Raw genomic sequence first — 22,714 nt, forward strand, 5'->3', positions numbered from 1 at the left:
TATTTTAGAATTTCTAGTGTCTAAAGTTTGACTCCATTATCGGTAGCCTCGTCTTTTGGCTCCAGCAACATCAAAAAGAACCTTGGAACACGCTAGAAGTCATCGGAAACAGAGCGAACCCCCGCCGGCCAGGCCAGGTCATGCCATGCCAGAGCTTTCTAGTGCTAATTACAATCAAGCGAACACCAGAGAGGCCCATTCATCAACCCTGACTCAACGGGGCGCACCTTACCGAGCGTTAGAAACCCTCTGATCGCGATCAAAGGTCAGGTCTCGATCGCACAGCTACGATCAAGTTCAAAGCTGTACGCGGCGATCGCACGCACTGGTAATAACGATAGATCCAAGGAAGAAAATCCTTCATCCACTCGCCATGTGTGGCGTGTGATGGATGCAAACTCCAATCCACTCCCCACTTGTCCCTGGCCTGGCCGCAAAAGTTTCGCTGACTCTGGCGGTGTTCGGCGCCGCGCTTGGAGGTCAATCGACAAATTACTTCCAAATATCAAGTACACTCCGCCGAATCAACCACTGCTGATCGTGCTGCTGATGGTGCCATGGCTCAGAGGGAGGGCGACACATTCCAAAGTCCAAGATCGCGCTCGTTGCCGCCATCGTCGCCGTGGCGCGAAATGGTGCGACCGCAAGCATTTCTTGCCTGACGACAAAGAGGAGGAGGAGTAGGGTGCGCGTGTCCGTCACCGTCTTCGTCGTCTGTGGCCGCCCCTGGGGGGCTCTAATGCTCAAGGTCCAAGAGCGGTGTCCAGCGAAGCGGTGAGAGTGCCAGGCAGGGAGACGGAGCATTGCACACTGTTAGGGCCCCATGCCCAGCCAGTTGCTGAGCTGAATATTGTTTGATATCAACATAAGGTGGGAAGCATAACTCCTCACCGACAAAAGCCGTGAGGAACCGCCTCTTGCGCCTCTTGAATCCGTTAGCCCGTCCAACGACACCCTGAATACTCTTGCGCACCCTGCATGTTAAGCAGGAGAGAAGAAGCGCGTGCCACACCGATAACGGAGGTTTTTCATTATTTTTTATTATCTTTTTTCTTTCGTTTTCGGACAGCCACAATGCCGTATCATGCATGTTAAGGTCACCACGTTGAGCGACGTTGAGAAAGGGACAGTGGTGGAGTGTTTTGGAGGCTAGCGAGAGACTCCATATGCATTAATTCACGGACTGCGCGAGCACACACAGGGACTAATTTGCAATCCGTCGGTGCAGCACTCCATTAGCGCTACATGAATGCGGCATTAGAGGGTGTAATTAGACGTCGCGCTGGTACCAATGTCAAGTTGCCACTCAGGAGGTCACTAGAGAGAAAAACTAGAGAGGTCTGAAAGTCTGTTCGCAACCATAAAAAAGACCACCAAATGTTACACGGAAATCTGGGATCGCGACCTGGAGATTGACTTCTCCCGGTGACCGTATTATGCAACTGCCCGAGCAAATCTGTTTAAACACACTAGGGCATTCGACGATTGATTGTATTTCATTGCGAAATCGTACAAAATTCCGCCAACCACTGGCATCTGGCATCAGCAGGGGATGAAACTGGGACAAACTCCCAATTTTCGAGAAATGTGGATCACAAGAATGGCTGGCGAACGGACGGTGTGCGTATCCTCCTCTCCTCTCCCTCTCGCTCGCTCGCTCGCTCGCTCGCAATGTGGCCGAGATTGCGTTCGCTAAATGGCAAACTTGTTCCTTTCGCCACCACCATCACCACACATCAGCGATCCGGAGCGACGACAACGATCTCGCAAGTCTGTTATGTGATCATTCGCGCGCATGGACCACAGCCAGCAGCCAGCAGCCACCGCTGCTACGGCGTGTCCGCGTCCTCGTGCCGAAGCCCGATTAAAACGTAAACAAAGCGCACCCCGGCACAAAACGAGGCTAAGCACACCTCAACGAGCCACCAGCCCCGAGAAAACCCGTCGTCAAAACCGACATCCCAAAACCACGAGGCGACGAGTGTCGCCACTCGGCGGTACCGAACTTCTTCTCCAGTGTGCAGCAAAGGCAACAGCGAACCACCTTGGGGGGTACCACCACCTCGACGACGACGACGACGACAACAACAACATTGACCACCAGCCACGGATGGCGAAACCACCACCTCCTCCTCCTCCTCCTCTCCATCGATCGGCACCCATATGCATAAGGAAGCATAAGACATGCGGCTGCTGCTGCTGCTGCTCGGAGTAGTTAAACTTGCTTTCGCTCTCACCGCCACTGGGGCCCGGGGGGGATCGCGAGTCTAGGCTCGCTTCCATGATCATTCGTTATCTCGACTCCCGCCACCACACTCGCGGGGGGACAGAATGCAGTTGACAGTGGGATTGCTTAATCGTGGAGTCCGGCCCTCGCTCTTGCGCTCTGTCTCTGCCTCTCATTCTCTCTTACTAGCGGAGATCGAGCGCCTTGTATGCGTGTCTATGGCGTAGGCCGGTCTCGGTCGCCCCATGCAGTAGCGTCGTCGTCGTCGTCGTCGTACCGCCGTCTACGGAGCGCGACCTTGGCGAAAATTGACTTGGTGAATGAACGAGACCGCGATCTCCACCAGCACCACCACCACTACCGATCGCTCCCTTTCGTCTCTCGTGCCATGCCCTCGCTGTCTTGTGTCACGAAACCTGTACAGCGCTGCTGTGTGTTCACAGAGAGACTGTTTGGAGTTTGTATTAGGTCCCCACCGGTGGCTAGGCTTATGTGAGATGCACGTCACATACACAAGACAATTCAATAGTGCAACCAAAATCACATTCGACGATGACGATGCTGTTATTCCTTGTCTAGACTATAAGAATTTCGGTCAATACATTTCTATCTCTAGAATTTGACAGCTTTATCTCTAGAATTTTATCTAGTTTTATGAAAAAACAAATCACCAATAAATTAATGTGTGGATAAGGGTTCATGGAGCGCTGACCGTCAAAAACAAAGATGATCCTCGGTTCTAACACTCAATAAAGATCGAACCGAGACAATTGATCTATCGAAGTCATTGAAAACTTCTTTTCAGGAAAGATCCACTGATCTTTCGAAAAATTTCTAAAGCTGAGAGGCATACACCGTACCAGCTCGCCTTGAGAGCGACGTACCGTTTCCCAACGGAATGTCGAAGCCAAATCCCGTATAGATGTTACATAAATGTCGAGTATCGAACGATCGCGAGTTGCGAGCTAGCTGGCTTGGCTGACGAACGAGATCGTTGTTTTCGAGGGATTTCGGAGCGAAAGGAGGACCACCTCTGTGGACAGTGACGGATGGTGGGAGTCGACCAGATCACCCGGATCGATCGTTCGATGGATCGAAACTTCGAAATCCAAAAAACTCTGCGCAAACTGTTTGACTCTGTCTGTGACTCAACTTGCTTGAACAAAAACACTCTTTACAACATCTGACGCCGGACACCAGGAGGAGAAGGGACAAACACCGTGCGTAAGATTGTGTTCCCGTGACCTCGACACGTTTGGCGAAACCAGTAAAATTCGTCGCCAGCGACCGACCGACATATCATCCCGAGGGTGGGGGAGGGCCTCTCCGTTGAATAACTCTGCTCCGCGCTAGAGATACCCCTGGTTGACTTGCTAAGAAACTGACAACTCGCACCAAGAGGCTTATCACATACTGTTAATTGTTATAGCATACCACCACGACGGATAGCTCACCAACCTCCTCCTATACGGGTACCCTGTACGGAAAGGTGAGCGTTGCAGTCAAATTTGCACCATTCATCGTACCGCACTGGACTATGAATTTGGTGGACGGACTTTGGACCATACCGGGGCTAGAATGTCACGCCTGTCTTCGGCAACCACTGTTTGTGGTGCTGCAATCCGTTCCTTTTATGATCGATCGCACGGCAATTGTTGTTACTTTATAGCACCAGTTCAGCACAACAGATTACACTCCGGCGGCGTAGCCAGAAGTGAAAGTTGTTCCGGATTCTTGCAAACCCGTCGATGCGGGGTGCGGTGAATTACACGCCGAACTCGTGCGCCCTGGTCAACGCACTGTCCGGAGGTCGTTCCAGCTCTTCCAAGGACGTTGCCATCCGGTGTTCTGGTGGATGTCCGGGTATAAAAGCCGCTTACAGCGTAAGCTTGCGGGAAAATACCGTTCTTCTGTGGTGTTTTATTTGGTTGAATGAACATTTACGGAAGCGTATCGGATGCCAACGTAGCTGGACACGCTGGTAGCGCTAGAGCTACAGAACAAAGAGCACAGAACCGAGAGGGAGGGTTCTTAAGGTGGCTCTTGCTGTTGATTTAAATTTGAAAACCAAATCTGTCACCTGAGGTCGGGTTTAGAGATCGCAGACCTAATTTCCTGCTGCGGAAAAAGTCCGCGAAAGGAGAAACTTTACATAAGCGTAAGTAGGAAGACATTTGTTTAATGCATGATCGTATAATGGGGAATGATGATCAGGTGAATCGAATATTAAATTCACCTGACGCATTTGAGCTTTGCAGACCTACTGCGTGGGTCATGCAGGGTTCGCCTACTTATCCAACATTCTTCAACCTTAGCGACTAGACCATAAACTAGTAGGTCAGTGGTTTTTTTTGTCGAATTGGGTCAAATTTTTGATTAGATTTTTTGCAATTTCCTCGCTACCAATCCTAGTAATCTATCCTCTGTTTTGAACGGTTACTTTAACAGTAAAATGGACTTTGTGTCTCTACTCAACAGCACTTCTAGCGCGTGGCATTAGAGGTACTTACTCATCTGGCAGTTGGGCGTTCCGCGGGAATAACCCACAACACAGGATGAACCTCTTGAATCATAGTGCCCACGTAACCGCCCCAGCACTTATCATCTCACCGAACGGTTCTCTATAGCCGGCTGTTCTTATGCCACTCTCTCACTCTTCTTTTTCCTGCCTTTTTCTGTTCTATACCTTTTATCGCTCTGGCCGAAACGGTACGCCAGCAGGCCGTGGCCGAGGCCGGGGACCGGAGGCAGACGGGATGGAAGAAAATCATCTGATCGACGCGGAACCCCAGTACGCATACCCGCGGTGTGCGCACAAATACACAGACACAACGCGTAAAAAATGCTGTTGGTGTGCGTTTGGTCGCGAGTGCGCATGCACCGAAGCTCTGTCTGCCAGCTGCTGCTGATTTTTTTTTTCTAAAGGTGACAATTTTTGACATTCCCCTTTACTGCACTTGCTGCTACCTGCTACCGCGCTGGCCCCAGGTAAAACCCCAGGTTGTGGATGCGTGCCTTATCACTTATCACCCTCTGGTTGATGCACGTTCTACCGTGGTTTCCGTTCCCTCGGTTTGAGTTTTGAATCATCTCCGGCCGATGGTCATGATGAGGAACAGATCGACCGATGGCCTTTTCACTCAGCTCAAGGAAGGACGCGCGCCTCTCGCGTTCGAGTTGCGGTCGGCGAAGCGATCGAGCATCAATATTCATGCGAAACGGAATCGAAAAGGAAGGTAAAAAAGACAACTGAACCGGCATCGACATCCCACGGCCACCAAGGAAGCGAAACGAGGGTTTGTCTGTGCCACGCACACCGAACAGGCGGTGGTGAGGGAGGGTTGCACAACCGCCGATGATGACCTTAACCAGCCAACTAGCTCCATCACCTGCTCGAGCTGGCCCCGTGATTCCAAAATCAAAGGCAGCACTATCAGAGCAGATATTACGGCCAAAAAGAGACACTCGGGGGGAGATGAATTCCGGCGAAAGCGGAACGCGGAATCTTGGCCAATCGCTCTACCGCAAGACGAAAGCGATCCTCGGCTATCCTCCCCGTTGTCGCGATGGGGCTAGTGGATGAGCGAATGCGTGACGGATGGATGGACGGGTGACACACTCGATGACTAGCAGAGCAGATTATTCTGGAAGCTTACCGGCTGTTTTCCATCGTGGTAGGCATATCGTTGTTGTAACAACCGTTCATAAAGCGTGGATCGAGGCACTGTGCTGCTGCTGCTGTTGCTGCGGCAAAATGTTCGTCGTTCGTCGTCGTTCGGGGACCACACCTCTTCCTCTCTCTGGACTGGACTGGACTTTCTCTATTTTCCCTGCAGCTGACTTTTGCGTGGACGGAATTCGCGGTTTCGGGACACTCGCGGCGGAAACACTACTTTCGGTGCAGTACAAACTACAATATGCAAGGCTCACTATTCTGGGCGGGATTCTTCAAAACTCATCACAGAAAAAAGAAACCACGAAACACACTCGCACGCACACTCTGTGGACTCTGCGGACTCTGCTTTTCCCGGTTACAGGGGGGAACACACACGCTCGCGTATAACAAGGGATTTTCCTCGCTTTTCTCGCAGATGGTTAGGAAATACACAGCTCAGCTCTGCTCTTTTCCCTATTTTCTCGTTTCCTTCCCTTTCTGTTGTAGCGCAGTGTCCACGAACGGTGCAGCCAAGATGCAGTTAATGCTTTTGCTTCTTTTTCTTTTTGTTAGCGAAATCTCACTCACGGAACACACCGCGGGGGAAAAGGGCGTATTCAGGCGTCTCTTCTCTGCTGCTAACAGAAGACCGAAAAATGGTTCGCGACAAAACGGACTCTATGACGCGGCACGGGGGCGATGACAAACGCCGGGGGAATACCGTTGTTCGCACTTTCCTCCTAAATGCAGTGCCTGCTTTGCGGGGTAGACCTTTTCTTCGCGTGGCGGCGGCGGCTTTCTCTCTCTGTCTCTCAGGCCTTTGCCGTGGAATTTTGGTTTTTGAAGAAAAATTGCCTTCTGTGATCGCTTTCGCAACAACACGAGCGCGGTGTTTTAGCCTCCGGAGTAACCCCTGAGGACGATCTGAAACACACCACACACGGATGATGAGCACACGACGGCGGCGGCGGCGACGACGATGTCCTTCGCGAGACTTTAGTAGTAGCAGCAGACACAACCTGCACAACCGAGCGATTCGACCGTTGCGAGCGTTTTGAAAAAAAATGCCCGACCAAGCCACAGTTTTCCCCCCGAGAGAAGCCAACGCAAGCCGCCGCGACAAACGCCGACGGTACGCACACCAACGGCGTGCCTCTCGCAACGGATCGTACGATTCGACGCTGATTGGTTGAACGGACCGCAGGCCCGTTTTACCCTTTGCCTACCGTTGTCGCGACCCTCCGAGGATGCACCGCGCCAGCACACACACCAACGTAGCTATGTTTTGTTTTGTTGAATGCACTTTTGGTGTTTAAAGGGCCGCGGGGACTCGGTGCAGCATAAATTGTATGTAATTGTGGAACGGGAAGGGAGAGAGACAGAGGAAACTGCACCCACCACGCTCGGGACGCGCTTGGTCGGTAACGGTTTGCGAGGTACGCCGAATGCGAATGGGGTGGCAAGTTCAAATTGGTTTTGATAATTTAATGTGAACATAATTGGCAACAATATTAGCCCAGTTCTTTGGCAGCTTATTATAAGCAACCGAAAAACAAGCCTGAGGAAAGAGGCATAGAGGGTACCGTTAATACAAACATATTCATTCATTGTTTCGCATAAGTGATGTTGGTAAACAATAAATGATTAAACACAAATATTCGTCCGCGTGTTGCTTCAAGTGTGGCGTACATTGGATGTGCAAAGAAACCAAAAGATAAACAAATATAGATGTCTTCATCCAGAATAAGCGCTATGATTATTGTTGCGATGGAAATTCTCAATTTAAATCTGTATTTCTATAATCCACACACTTTATTACCAAATCGATGTTCCCCTATAAGATTGCTATCAAGTTTTATCAGTGTAATACAATGTTATTGTAGGTTTGTTCCAGTTCCTTAAAAAATTCACAGTTTTTCCTTCTTCCGTTTGGAATTATTCAAGTCTGCTTTGTTCGGGTGTTCGGAGAAAAAGAACGTGCCGACTTAGGGCCGTTTCACACGACCACTCTTTGGAGAGCCCGGGTACAGCATCCTCTACAGAATTTTCTCAGATAGTTACCAACTATCTCGTCGGAGCATGGTCCCTGAGAATATTTTGTTGACGGTATTCAACAGCTTCCTTCTAGAATATGGGATAGATTACGCATGCGTGCCAATGTTCAGGCAAAACTTCGTTATCCTTGCGAAGTCGAATGTGTGCGTCGATTGATCAATATCGTGATCATGCGCGACTGTGAAGTTGATCAACCTGCCACCATTATAGACTATAAAGTCCAGTGTTTAACGTTCATCCAATAGTTAATCAAGCACTGTCACTTTTCGTCTTTATGATAATCCGAAACCGGTTAAAATGGATCATCCGATTTGGAAGTATTTGCTCATCCTTGTCCTTAATCTCTCAACCTTACAAAGTCATTGCCATAAAACAATCCAACGTCCTTTGATTGTTTGCATTTGCTGCTGCAAAGTACTCTCGATCGTCGGTAAGAAGAATGGCCACTCGTTTCCCAAGCGTTTCTTTTGATCGCCATCAATGAGAAGCGAACGCAATTATTGATCCACGGACCCTGCACGGAGAACCACCTGCCTTGCTGCTACTCATCAAGCAAGTAGTGCCGGACTGTGTCTCAGAGTTGCTTCGAAAAATAAAAGAGGAAAAAAAACTGCCCCAAAAGGTACACAACGAGCCATCGTGATCGTGCGTGTGAATGGCCGCGAGTAAAGTGCATCCTTGAGAGTGTTTCCACTGGCCGAGAGCCAACAAATATTGATCTCCCTAACGGTGGGGTGAGTGTTTTTTTCGGTGATAGACTCAAAAACGCCATCTCATGATCGTCGGCTGGCGGCAGAAATCACATCACGCTTTGGCTCGTGATCTCGGAAGTGAACTGCACGGGAAGGGCACCGTTGGGAAGCGTCACTGGAGGCAAACAGGAACTTGCACGTACCTCATCCACGAGACAACAGCAGCGACTACGAGTCATCACAGTGGACACACCTCTTCTGATCATTCGTATTTCGAACTAAACGCCACATTTCGTCAATTCCTGCTACAAAACGTGCTGTCAGACGGTGACGCGTCTTCACGTTATGATTCTGTAGGCCAACTTCAAAACGAACTGTTGCTGAAGATCATAACCTACCAAGTGGCTAGCGTACGTGCTCGTCTTCCTGCGCTGTGCTGCGAAGAGACCACTAAAGCCATTTTTCAATTCTTAATGGCGACTTGACAGTGCCGATCGACGCGATGATCAGCTTAAACTCGTATTCATCCATTGTGATCCGTGATTCGCGTTAATCCGTGAAGTTTTGAGGCTTCGTGAGTGGCGCACCACTTAAACAGTGTTGGGAAGCTTCTAATTTACCCTTCCCTTCCCAATACTGGCCACCGACAGTCGCACTTGAAGCGGCCGTGCCATGAATAAGAATGCGCGTCGTCTCACGGGGATTTCCCCCCCCCCCCCCGTCCGTACCCCTCCCTAGTGAGTCAAGTGTGTCCCGCGAAAATCATCGAATCGCATTCGTTGCGCGCCGTTCGCAAGTGACGCACTACACTCGATCATAGTTATAGGGTAAGAAGAGGATGAAAAGAGGGTAGGTGGCTCATTTTTTGTCGATCATCGTCTCACCTCATCATCCTCAACATCATCGTCAAGCTACACGAATGCTTGCACGGTTTCTCTCTCTCCTCTCGTATTCTTCGGTGGTGGGTAATTTCAGTCTGACGCAAACCGATCAAAGTGTAGCGTAATTGAAGTATGCTGTACCACACGCGCCTACTGACGCGATCGCGGGCACTCGTCTTCTCAGCTTCAAAATGTTGCCAAAAGACGCTCAATGGGATCACTGGGGTGGGGGCTATTGCGCAAGTTGGCCGAAACATGTAAAAACTACATTTGGGCAACCTTATAGGACACGCGTCATTCGGGGAACTAATGCTATCCCGAAATGGGTCATTAATTTCCGTCCTCTACGGTGGCCAAGATTCTAAGCAACGAAATCTCATCCTTCACGATGACAAGGGATTATTCTGGGGTTTTTTTTTGTCGTTGTGATATAATTGTAAATTGATGCATTCAATTGACTTTTATTGTGGGTTAACGATGTGTGATCTCATCACTGGTTAATCAGGTAAACCAGGTGAAGAATGGAGTATTTTTTCACACTATTTGCACATGATCATTGCTGCTTACTGAAATCGATACAGTATGTAATAATTGAAATCGAAATAAAAATAAAATAAAAATAAAAATTGTAGTTAAGTTGTATCCTTTCAAGAGTGTTGTGTAAAAGTTTTGGATAAATCGAAGTAAAACTGACAAAGATATTAATTTTTAACAATCGCGCCTTATGCCGATTCGATACAGCTCGCTATTTTGAGGCGCATTTCAACTAAGTCAATCTTTTCAACGTCGGTGCCCGTCGTACCGTTAAAACTACTGGTCCGATCGATTTGAAATTTTTAACACATAATCTCTACACTATTTGCCAGGAAGTCCCGTCGAGATATAATGGAAATTGTTGATACTTTCATTTGAAGAAATCTTTAAAAATGGTGTTTTCAGGCAAAATGGCAAAAAGCCATCACTTGTTCAACTTAAAAATTCTGCCAAAAATCGAAAACTGGAAAATTCAACAAAAACTTGACGGGACTACCTAGATAAACTTATAATCTTTCAAACCAATATCGATTTGTATTTCTCTGATGACCCATCACGTAGCAACGATGGGCACCTTTTTTGGTGCGAATCGAAAGACTTGCCCCTTAAGAGTTAAGTGACGAACCCAGTTTGAACATTTGTGAATCCACCACCATGATAAACATGTGACATGTCTTCCTAAATTTGATGCCATGGATGAAGTTTCAAGCTAATCTTCTCCAAAATAGTACCAAATATTTTTGAAAAGTTGTAGTTTAATATGCCATTCACTTGAAAAAATAAAATTGAATTGTTACGCCACAAAAAATCGTCAAAAACGAGCCTTTTTTGGCCAGAAATTAGCGAAGCTCCCCCTTAATCTCCTACTTGCTTCTTTACTTATGTATAGACTTTTTCGATGTCCTTTTTATCGATTCAAGGTGGTCAATGGATTGACCATTAACATCTTATTGCTAAGGAACTGCATTATGTCTCTGTTGGTGCTAACGCTAAGTAAGTCAAGCTTTCGTTTCTCAGTTTAATTATGCTTCTGGTCTTTCGGACCAGACCAGATCGGAGTTGTTTTTTTGCCGATCGGACCAGATCGGAGTTGTTTTTTTGCCAATAACATGTTAGCAGTATCCACCAGCTTGCACTGGCTCAGTATACTTAATTTGAAAGTTGTTTGATACTCATGCAAACTGTTTTCATCTCCATTCTCGTAATCACTTTCTTTATGATGCTTTTTTCACGAGAATGCGAGATGCTGCTGTCAAAGCAATTATCATTTCCCTAAGTTCAACACTTTACAACTCTGCAAAAGACCTTCACAGTTCTGTTGGGTGGGTGAGTGTTAAATAATCATACAAACAACGTTCATTAATAAGTCACAAATGCTCGAGTAGACCACAAATCGCCCGAGAAACCATACCACATTCCAGTAGAACCAAATAGAACCAAGTTGCTGAAAACTAGACGTTTCTTTTTAGTCCTCATCCACTTGCCTTTATGTCACATCCAATATATCGCTCATTAAAAACACCTGTGTGTCCTTGACAATAGATCGTACTGGCTTTCCCACCCACAGAAAGGAATGTGCAGTGCTTCATCATCAAATGGTGTTACAGACCACCGCGGCAACTATTTTGCCTGATCATCCGGATGCCGCCCGGGTACAAACCACCTGAGCCGAGGCGACACTATCCAGCATCTCTTCCGGATCGTACCGGTCCGCTAGGTGGTGGCGATGCTAATTGGAGTGATCCACACACGAACCGGCATAATCTGATAAGCGATGCTCGAGGCCCTATTTAGGGTTGTGATGGCGACGTGATCTTCATTTCGTCCATTGAACCTTCATCACACACCAGAGAAACGCAAGAAGATCGGTATTTATGTGCGATGAATAAAATAAGTACTAATCAACAAACGGTAGCAGCAGCAGGTTTTGCCTTTTGTAGCCCGTTGACGCCACGCCGTGTTGATTGTCATTTCCGGAATCATCTCGGAATCTTCGGGTGGCGATGTGTGCGCGCGCGATCACTTCCGTGTGACATCAGCACCACAGCATCACCGTTGGAGGCCCGTTAGTCTGATCGAGAGGTTCGTCTTTCAGGAAGTGAATATTGGAAGACTGAATGGGTTTCGAAACTGGGGATTCAGAAATCTTGCCGATACTCTTGGTGATCGGTTTGTTTCAAAGATCGTTTTAATTTCAGTCCCAGCAGAGCGAGACCTTCCGCTGTTTCCTCTGCACTTGTATTGTGCGTTCGAAGCTCCGATCCAATGCTTCCAAAGTCCAATCCGATCACCTGCCTTCCTCATGCGCCACGTACGATGCATTGACGCTTAGCGTTTGCCCCAAACACGACCACCATCTAGTGTAGGTGATCGCGCGCGCCTATTTCGAGAAGCTTCTCATCGATCATCTGATCGCGACGCGCAAAAAAAATGTCTGCGCAACAGACAGCTAAGTCCACCCCGGGAGGAGGTAGGTAACACCAATACCTGTGTCGGAACAACAGGTGTTCGCGCATGGGAATCGCGCGGCGTGACAGGCGAGAAGATCACCGATCGGTGATCACGCCGGTGCTCGTGATTTTCGGACCAGCGTGTATGCGTGTGCGCGGTGTGAGTCTGCAAATGATATTGTTTTCTGAAGCTGCTGCTGCTGCTGGTGCTGCGTTGTTGTTTTTCTGGGCGTCCTTGATGGGCAGCATGGCATACCCATGCCGATCGCTGCCTGTCCATTTCGCGTCGTTGGCCACACGAGATCGTCGCTCTGTCCGCTCATGTGGTCGGATTTTCCTTTGCTTTTCTGTAGCAAATGCCTTTGTTTTCCTACGATCACAGGTTGGCAGCTTCTAGAAACAACCAGATGAACGGTTTTGTTAGGTGTGGTTCACGTGTTCGCCTGAATTCCTGGATATTCCAACCGGTTACGAAGCATCGAAAAGCCGAGAAGTGACTGTACACATTCCGATATCCGATGTTCAGATGCTCTACCAGCTGTAGAGCTCGCTGTTTACCGTACCATGCTGATGATTCGCTCAAGGATCGCCCGATAGAAAGCACGACGAGGACGGAAATGGAAACGAATGGCATGGAGTTTCGCAAACCGCAAACAAAACCGTGTAACATGTCATCCGGGGTTTCGGAGCGGACGCACATGTCTCGCTTATCGCGGCTAATTAACGTCAGGGTCAGGTCGCCGTTGTGCGTTGATAAAAAAAGTTGCCAGGTTACGATCACGGCTCTCGAGAACGAGGTCGTATGCCAATTGTCAGATTGCTGGATGGACTGTAGGCATACCCGGCGGCTAGTGTTTGCCATTAACACCGTCACTCTCCACTCAGATTGATAGTAACACAGAGGCAAGGGAAGGGGATGTTTTCAGTTTGCGAAATGGAACAAAAAATCTCGCCAAAGTAGTTTGCTTTGCCGGATGGAGTGGTGAATAAAGGAAGAAGTAAGGTTTGATGTTTCTTTTTGCATAGTAGCCACTTTGCTGTGAGAATACTTCCTCATTGTCTTAATGGTGGTTGTCTTTTAAGGATGACCATCTTAGCCAGGCCGTTATTCTAATTCCGGTTTTTGTGTTCTGTTTAAGTAAACCAGCTGTTATGCACGGCGTCGAGAGTGTTTCTGGTGATGTTCTGGTGTTCTTCTAGTCAACAGCTTTTATGTTGTTGACAGAAGGTGTTTGAGTTCAGCAACGTAAAAACGGGTAGGTTGATGAACCTTGTCTTGTAGCTATAGTGGATAGTCTATCTCATACGATAGCAGGCACCTTCTAAGTGTGATCGTTAGTCGCCATGGCATGACATGGCATGACATCACCAATCTAGCTTTAGTCTAGGCCACTAATGTACTAGCAGCTTCCTGAAGCGTTACATTATCCGTAGTGAATGTCAGTTACGAAATAATTACAAAAAACCCCATACCAAACGCAACGTGTTTTGTTATTATTATTTCTTTTTCTGTCCATAATTGTAGTTCTTTCATTTCATGATGTTTTCTGACAGTTCCTTCACTCATGTCAAGATAGCTGGTGTCGTGACTACTGTGATAAGCAAACTGTCGTGATAAGCAAAACACTCTTAAGTGAACTGATTGAACACGCCTTATGCAGCAATCGGGCTGGGATATTTAGCATCATATTTAATTGCATCAACGATTTGATCGGGTGATCGATGAATAGTAGCAATCGGTACATCATACATGCAATATTAGTTATGCTGTTGGGACCATCATTGTGATAGATTTGTTAAGAAAAGGATGTTCAATGGCTTGGCCTTTATTACTCCAAATATTATTCATAGTTATGCTGCTCTGAAGATATTATTCTAAATCAATCTACTACTAAAAAAGTAAGTACCTAAATAACTAACTCTAGAAATGCGATACAATGATAGCTTCATGACGAGAATTATTGAAAAAAACTAAGGTCTACGAAGATTGTATATAATTTGCTCTTTAAATACAAATATAGTTGATTCTCTTTAGATCTAAGTTGATCATACAAAGACGCGGGAATCGTGTTGAAGGTCACAATATTTGTTAACAAATGTTTCTCCCTTATCCTTTTCAATGATCAATATCGCTCAAATCTGACAACAACAATCCAACATCAACATCAACATATTTTGAATCCAACATCAAGCGCCCAACCGGTCAGCCATCTTTCTTTCTTCGTCACTCTTGGTACTAGCGCACGTGTCGAGTATCCTTGGTAACCTTGGCAGCAGATGCTGGTTGCTACTTTACCTTTACCTTCGAGATTAACCACACAGCCAGCTAATCAGATTGGAACGAAACGATCATCTCGGAGATCTCTCGCAATCTGCCGCAGGCGCGGAGCGTGATACTCGCGTGCACCACTCGCGACTGACCTGACCTGAGGCACTGCCAACTTTCGTCATCAGTCCGACCGCAATGATGATGACTTCTCTGTGGAGCTTCTTCGTAACAGTCCCACACGCGGTGTGTTGGCGTACTGGGATGGTTGGTGTGCGTGCAGTCTCCGGGCAAAAAGGGGTGTGTACCCGGTTAAAGGATGCTCCTGTCTCCCGTGCTGGCTGTGTTGTTTTTGTTGATGGTGCTGCGGCCTAATCAGTCGATCGTGCGATACCGGGCGTGCCTTCGCGGGGGGTACGCGCCTACAGCAATTCTGTTTACCATCGCAAAGCACCGCGGCCTCAATCAGTTATGCGCTCCTGACCTGCTTCTTCCCTTTTGCCATTTGTTGGCATCGTGGGTGCGGGACCGGGAGCACGCGGCAGGCAGCCGCGGTTCGCGACAGATAAGGTGGAATGACCTGCATTTTGTTGTTTTTGTTTTCGCTTTCAATCGGTCCCGATGACGATTGACTGAAAGATGACGAAAGCTGAACTGGCAAAAGGCGCTCTCCGTAGAGAAGCGAGAAGTTCGCTTTGCTTCTCCGCCTCATCGTCGAGGTCAGCCTCGGATGGGGTTTGGGCGTTGCGCGTGTCGGCATGGATCGAGCGCACGCGCAGAGGGTGTAAACGACGACGCAAGGGGTTAATGTTCATCGCACGGTGGTGGAAGAAGGCGGCGCGATTACTCTCCGTAATCGATCGCCGACGTTGCATCAGCATCCGCGATACCCGTGCCAGGCCAGGCGATCATCGCCAAGCGTATCAGCCGAGACGAGACACGATCATCACTGCCGAGCCGCATGATCATCTGTTACCTAGCCACGCCAAACCCTCGCCAACACGATGTCGATTGCTGGTGTACTCGTCGGCTTTATGGTTCCTGTTTTTTATGACGTGCGACAAACAATCTTGCCCACCAGCCCCTGCGGACGAGACGGGACGTGGCCAGCAAGATTGTGTTTCGTCGATTGTGTGTTTGGCTGCATTGTTTTGCCAATCGGCATCTCGCAGTAAAATATGACGAAGGTACGGCTTGGGGTAGAGGCTTTTGAAGTTTCAAACGTTTCGACATCGACTGTTTTGAGCATACAATTTTCGCGAGGGATATGATTTTGTTGGGAATCCATGAAATGTACTTAGTTAGTTGGGAGGATAATGGAATGGTATCAACATTTGTGTTGCTTTTTAGAAAAAACCAATAAAATCAGAATGGTCAGCAATGTTTGAAACATGGCACAAGAGGTCACGCCGGGTGACGCATAGTTCTAGTCATGCTGCTGTATTACGTTTTTTTTCTATCTTAGTGGAAGTGTAAGGCGTTGTCTAGTATTGAGTATGCTTATTGGTAAATTATACCATTAAGTTGTTTGTCCGTTTGATGATTATATTACATTCATAGTTTTTATTTTTATTAGAAAAAAATTGTTGTTAAATAAAACTGCTTTTTTATTAAGCAAAACCAAATTAACAATTTTAAAACGCTTCCAAGAACACGACTTTATCGCCTTACTGATAGCCTGTACTACATGGCTTCACAAGTTGAACCTGTTGTTGATCATTAAGCAGCGATACTTGATCGTTTCCTGGGCCCGAAACATGTGGCTACCGATCTTGACCGATGAATGTCTTCTGCATGATAATAAACACCATCTTGATTTTATTTTATCTTGATTTTAAATTATCAAGATTTTTGTGTCGCATTCCATGTTAACTAGATGTCACATTAGTTTGTTTTTTTTCTATTCTATTAGTATTAATTTATCTAGATGGTATCTAGACTATTTCAAACATCTTTTTTAATTCTCGTATTTGATTATATTGATATGATTTCTTTTAGAATATTTAATAGTTCATAAGTAATTTCAACGATCGCACATGTGCTCGATCAACATCATGAGGATTTTTTTTTGTGGTTGAAAATTCTAAAATGGCAGGTATGATACCTCATTATCATTAGCTCTTATTTGACTGTCCCATTGTATAATCAAGTGCCATTGTTTTTCTACTTAAATGAGCAAAAACACATCAAAATTAATGGGTAAAATATCGTCATGTTCTATCGCATTACCACTTAATTTACTGACTTGGCCCCTTATTCACTCGTTTTCGGAAGCCATTCCTGCGGCTCACAGTCTCCTGAAGTGAAAAGAATAATGTGAAGCATCAATCTTACTATCACAGTGGTTAATCCTCTCTTCTCATTTTTGCTCCGCCAGGAAATGATGCAGCGAAAAGTGTAGTGTTCCTCCTCCTCTTCTGGACGCTGTGAATAATTGTTAATTAGCAGCCCGTCTTCCGTTGACGTACATCCCCTTTTGGGCGGAACGAAAGCTTCGCCATTGTTTTTCTTTACATGATGCTTTCTACGTTGGGTGACCCCGCTGGGGTTTGCTTGGGACCCTTGATGTTCCGGGAACGGCTGAAGTACAGCTTGGCTACCAAAAAGGTGGCGAGGTAGTTAAAGGTCTAATGGAGGAGCTGCTTATTTGCGATGTTTTGCGTCAGAAGCGCAATCGGTTGCGGTGGAGCGTCGTCGTTGAAAGTCACAGAAGTGGATCAGCTTTTCACTGCGTGCTCGAGTCGTTTGGCTGGGGCCAATCCGTTTCCGTTTCGTGTCAAGTATTGTCGTCAAGCGCGTCGGACAAGAGAGTAGCAAAACTCAGAACTAAGTGAGGTGGATGTTGACCTTCATGCTCTTCAACGGTTTTTGGCTTGGCAAAGTGTGTGGCGTTACTTAGCGTCTGGCTGAAAATTCAATTGAACCGTACCCAAATCGGAAGCATCGTCGGTTTACGCAGCTGTATTTAAACAGCAGACGCAACGTTAGTGCTTGTTATACCTTTCTTTTTCGAAAGCACTTGTTCATACAAAAACAACTCGAAAGAATCTTCGTGGTTGATGCATCCAGCATGCTTTTCTCAGAATGACACTTTAACAATCTCGCTTCGGCTTTAAATATTTAAGCCAACATGGAACAATATGGAGAGGAACATTCAACAGCTAGCAAATCCCGCAATGTTGATTTAAAATTTGAAGATTTCCATCCTTACACTGCCCATTCTATCTATAGTATTTACATATTTATTCACATCAGTACAGGTTTTGGATGATCATAATCGAATCCACATGCCAAATGATGATGCTGATTGATCAAAATTCAAGCCTCATTAACACACTTATGCTTCGTAACATCGCAAATGTTGACCAAAGCGGAAGAACAGTCTAATGAACTCAAGGATACTGTAGATAGTTATGAATCGATTTGATCGAGGTTCGGATTTTTTTTCACATATGAAGCCGTATGTTTAAGGTTAGGATTATTAACAGTAAAGAATAACCAGCTCAGCATTATTAAATTATGAGGCATGAATAGCGCAGATGCATAAGATTATTCTGAACCCAAACTTGAAATATTTTTCCGTATCTGATGGAGTTAACGAACTGTTTTTATTTTTCTGATTGACCAAATCTATTGCTTCCCCTATCAAAGGATGATTGCCATTGCCTGATTCTCTTCCTGATTTCAAAGATCATTGTTAGCGTCGACCGTTTGTTTGATGTTTATCCTAAAAATGGTTGTAAATTAAAAGATACTCATTACATACATCAAACATCTACATATGGCCTCTGTATGTTAATCCAAAACAACATTCGTTCACCTCCCAGCCCTTACATATGCATATCAGAACAACAGCCGCTTCGGCTGTAGCATGTCACCTGTTTATCACTGAATTGACATTCTATCCAAAGTTGAAGGTTCCGGAATTGATTTAATTATTGCTTTAACATTTGCACACTAGCATTACTAAAGGGCCTCGATAGATTTACTCGGTTATGTATTTGTGGATCTCGGTGATTTAAAATTAAACATATTCACCAGGAAGACGCTGTAAAAAAAAGCTGACAATGTAATATATTTTCCATAAATGTATGGATAGACATAAAATTCAAACTACATTTTTAAAATGAGTGATACAATTGTACCTTCAAAATCAATCAACAGTTTCTAGATGTTTCTCTATCCCCTCTCACCTTGCAGACGTAACGTACCAACCTTATGCCCATTGATAAAATCTCTAAAACCAGCCTCAATGCAACCGAATTGCGCGCCAAATGAACTGGTCAGTGATGGCTGGTGCTGTTTGCTGCGCTTCGCATACCTAATCTGTGTGCCTCGACGCGTGGCCTTCAAATCGAATGCACTTCCAACTCGATCCAGAGAAAGCACCACCAGCGGTGCATTGACAAGCTACCAACAGCACTGCATCACACCAATTCACTACCGAATGGAATGTGCAACATCGGTTCACTGCACAACGGTATCGCGCGTACTGTCCATGGCACGCCACCACCGATGTTCCGACCGCCGATGGTGTACGCATTCGGAATACTCTGCGCAGCGCTCGATGCTTTGGAGATTTCGGAGCTGCGCAATCTACCACCACCACCACGTCTTAAGGGAAGACCACCACACGGTTCGCATGATTCAGGGCATGTCGGTCCAACAGTGCGCTGCGTAGCCCGGTCAAGGTTGTTTGGCGCGATGATACCGTCGTGGCCGCCGATAGTGGCCGACGGTGCGATGTTTTGCTATGCGCATACACCATCGCATCGCCGGCCTTATACACGTTACCAAATCGTCTGCGGCCACTGGCGGCGACGGACACGCGCGATGCGTGATGTTTGGAGGCAATTTTGCGCAGTTTGTTGTGGTTCATGGTGCGTCGCGTGGTCGGTCGCATGGTTTAACGGGGAGCATGGTTCACCGATCCATCATCCATCATCCGTCGCAATCAGGAGGCGATAAAGCGAAATCTGGAAGTCATTGAGCATGGGAACTAATTTGATGGTCTGCATGCGCGCTGAGGCTGCAAATAGCTAATCACAAATCATTTGCGACTTCACTTTTTTGTGTCTAGACGGATCAATCTTATTGGTTGGTACGTCAATTAGATTCTGCACGATAGCGAGAGATCTATCGTGATCATTTTGATACCAAAATTCTCGCCAAAATGTCTTATTGTTTGTTGACAATACATGACGCTAGCCCAATTTTGTTCATTTGTTAGAATATATTTTTTGGATACAGTTAATTTCTTTCACACTGTTTTTAATACTGAATAGCTAGTTTAACAGTTCTTCAACAGATTTCTCCGAGTTCTCAAAATTTTCAATTTCTACAAGTGCCAAGTGGATCTATCATTGCCAATTCGTATTGATTTTTGGTAGTTTTCAATCTCTCGCGATAGATCTACGACAGTGAAAGCTGGACACAAGCTTCTCTACGCTTCTCTACGACATTGGACCTCCAGATAGCATAAGAAAGTTTGCTTCAAAAATAAAAATAAAACATCTTGTAGCATTTTCGGAGTCTTTTGGTTGTTTAAATTTCTAATCTTTTGCAGTATAGTTCACATCATCTTCGACTGACCTATTGTAAGCGTTGGCCCGTTTCAGTCCATCCACGACACCATTTCCAACGAATCACTACTCCTGATCGATCGATCACGTCGGAGTAGGCAAGTCGCTCGCTTAAAATACCGATTAATTAGAATCGCATTAGTCCGTCCGCAAACGTAGGGAGGCAGACCCCGCCATGAAGCAGATACATTTCGATCCGGTAAGGCCATATGTAATCTCGATTCCTTCCCTCCCTGACACTTTCGGACTCACTTCCTATATACGGGCATAGCGAGTGAAACTTGCAAAGCCCAAGATGGCAGCGCGCAGTGCGAGCGCGATACCGCGGATCGGATGAAGCAGATTCACTGTTCCATTATTCATGCCACGGGTACGCGAGTTAGTCAGCGAGCGATTTGAGACCCTCCGGACCGGGCCATAAGCGTTATCGCAGGAACATCGAACCATTATGGACGCAATCGAGCTCGTCTTCGGTCGACTGATGGTGCTGCTAAAGGTGCGCCAGTCTCCCTCTGGGTTTAGTGTTTTATGGCGCTGCTTTATGTGTCTCCTGATACCGATAGGAATGGGAGAGCTGTGGAATCCAAAAACCCCATTTCCAATGACGTAGCATCACCTTGAATTATCAGCTCGCGTGTAACACTCCAATCATGCTGCTTTAGTGACCAGCGAGCTGACGATCGAAGACGATCGGGCAGTGATCATCGAGCCGGAGGTTTGGCAATGAACTTGGAGGCAGCATAATGTTGGCAGCATTTACACTTCCTCCTTCAATCGATCGTCGATCGTCTACTGGCGCTTGTTACGAATAGCCTTGCGATAATTTGCCTTCCAAAACACACTGACGAGCAGTGATCGCCAGGCGTGAAAGGTCGTCCACGGAACGGAGGTCACGTGCAGCGGTCTGATGGACGGAATTCGCAGATCGTCATTCCCAGCATGAATGATTTCGGACGAACTCGACGCATAACGATGAAGGTTCATCGTGCTAAGACGCATTCCCAGCAGTTACAGCAGCAGCAACAGATTGTACTTCGAGGCAATATCAAAGCCATGGTGTGCTTTGATGGGGCTCGCCTCAGTGGTGCATTCGAGGTAACGTTACACCCCTCCAAACATGCTTCACGTTGCGTGCGTGAACGCCTCACCAACCGGTCAGTTCTCCCTCCTCCGCGATCAATCGCGAGCGGGTTCGATTGATGAAGGACTGCAACGATGATTGAGGTTTGGTGAATCGGTTTGGAGAGGCTCGAGGACCCCGGGGGCAACATTTTCGTCGGATCGCTTTGTCCGTTACTGTGGCAGCGTTTTGCTGAAAGGGGTGAGTTCACCGCCGAGCGTGCTGGGTGGGTGTGATCAGAAACTGGTTAAGTTTCGGACGTGACTTTTGTCGCATAATGCGACGAACGCAGTCGTTACTGTTGCTGCTGCTGCTGCTGTCACTGTTGGATGCAAACGAGCAGATAGCAGGAGTGGTTTGTCTGTTTGCCTCCATAACAGTAGAACTGATGCGCGAGAAAGGAAGCGTGTGTTGGTGGCCTTTTAGTGTATCGAAACTAACCACCAGACAGTGCGAGACTGCTGGTTGGTAACTCGTTCTTACTTATCGCTGGTGCAGCCATTACTCGTGCAATTATCATAATTTGCATAAAACAATAATTTATGTGGGCCAGAGTGCACTTGTAGTGAGTTCATTTATTACCATAGCAACTGAGGGCTACTACAGCAGCAATAACACATACCCATACACTGCTGCCTCCTTGAATATGTCGTTGTTAGTAGTGGTTCTAGTGGAAGTTGGTGGAGTTGGTCTCAGTATTTTTGAATTGAGAGCAGTCTTCTGATAGATGCTTAGTAGTTGGGCTTGTTTCAGAACAGGACGATTACTTACATAGTTAATTACTTATTTATCAGGTAAATGGTCTTGGCTGGCCACAAAAGATCTTTCGAGCGCTCGTGATCGAATGCAGTAGCAGTGGAAGACGTTAGTGGAACAATTCTACCGTCAATGTCTACAGCTTCATCTCTATTGGTGACATGTGTATGGTGGTCACGACAGGTGGTAACAACTTTTACAGTAAAGTGTTTTTGCAAACACATTCTACATAGCAAATTTATATTAATCTCAATTTAACAGTTCTTCTAAGAAAAGTTGCTATCGTAACCGTGCTGCTCAAGAAGACTTTACTGTCTATCTTGTCTTGTCTGCCATTCTCATGTCATAATCAGCTCGGTGAACTGGGAATATCTTCTCTTATGTACGAATATTATCTTTTATTATGTCGTTGTCTGCGTTAATTCTAGTCTCTAAGCTCTAAGCACTAATCCTCTAATAGTACTTTTGTAACCTGTTAATATTTTATGAGCCTTAA

The 22,714-nt window shown here is 46.5% G+C and overlaps 1 protein-coding gene across 1 annotated transcript in view; it reads right to left on the reverse strand.

Annotated features, from left to right (window-relative positions):
- Positions 1 to 6,949, reverse strand: part of LOC126574081 (uncharacterized) — a 14,358-nt gene extending 7,409 nt beyond the window's left edge. Inside the window, exon 1 of the mRNA XM_050234032.1 lies at positions 5,884 to 6,949. Coding sequence (XP_050089989.1) covers positions 5,884 to 5,933 — 50 coding nt within the window. The 5' untranslated portion in view covers positions 5,934 to 6,949. The remainder of the gene's footprint in view (positions 1 to 5,883) is intronic.
- Positions 6,950 to 22,714: the final 15,765 nt, after the last annotated feature.

Source organism: Anopheles aquasalis, chromosome 3 (assembly GCF_943734665.1).
Source record: "Anopheles aquasalis chromosome 3, idAnoAquaMG_Q_19, whole genome shotgun sequence".
Classification (NCBI taxonomy): Eukaryota; Metazoa; Arthropoda; class Insecta; order Diptera; family Culicidae; genus Anopheles; species Anopheles aquasalis.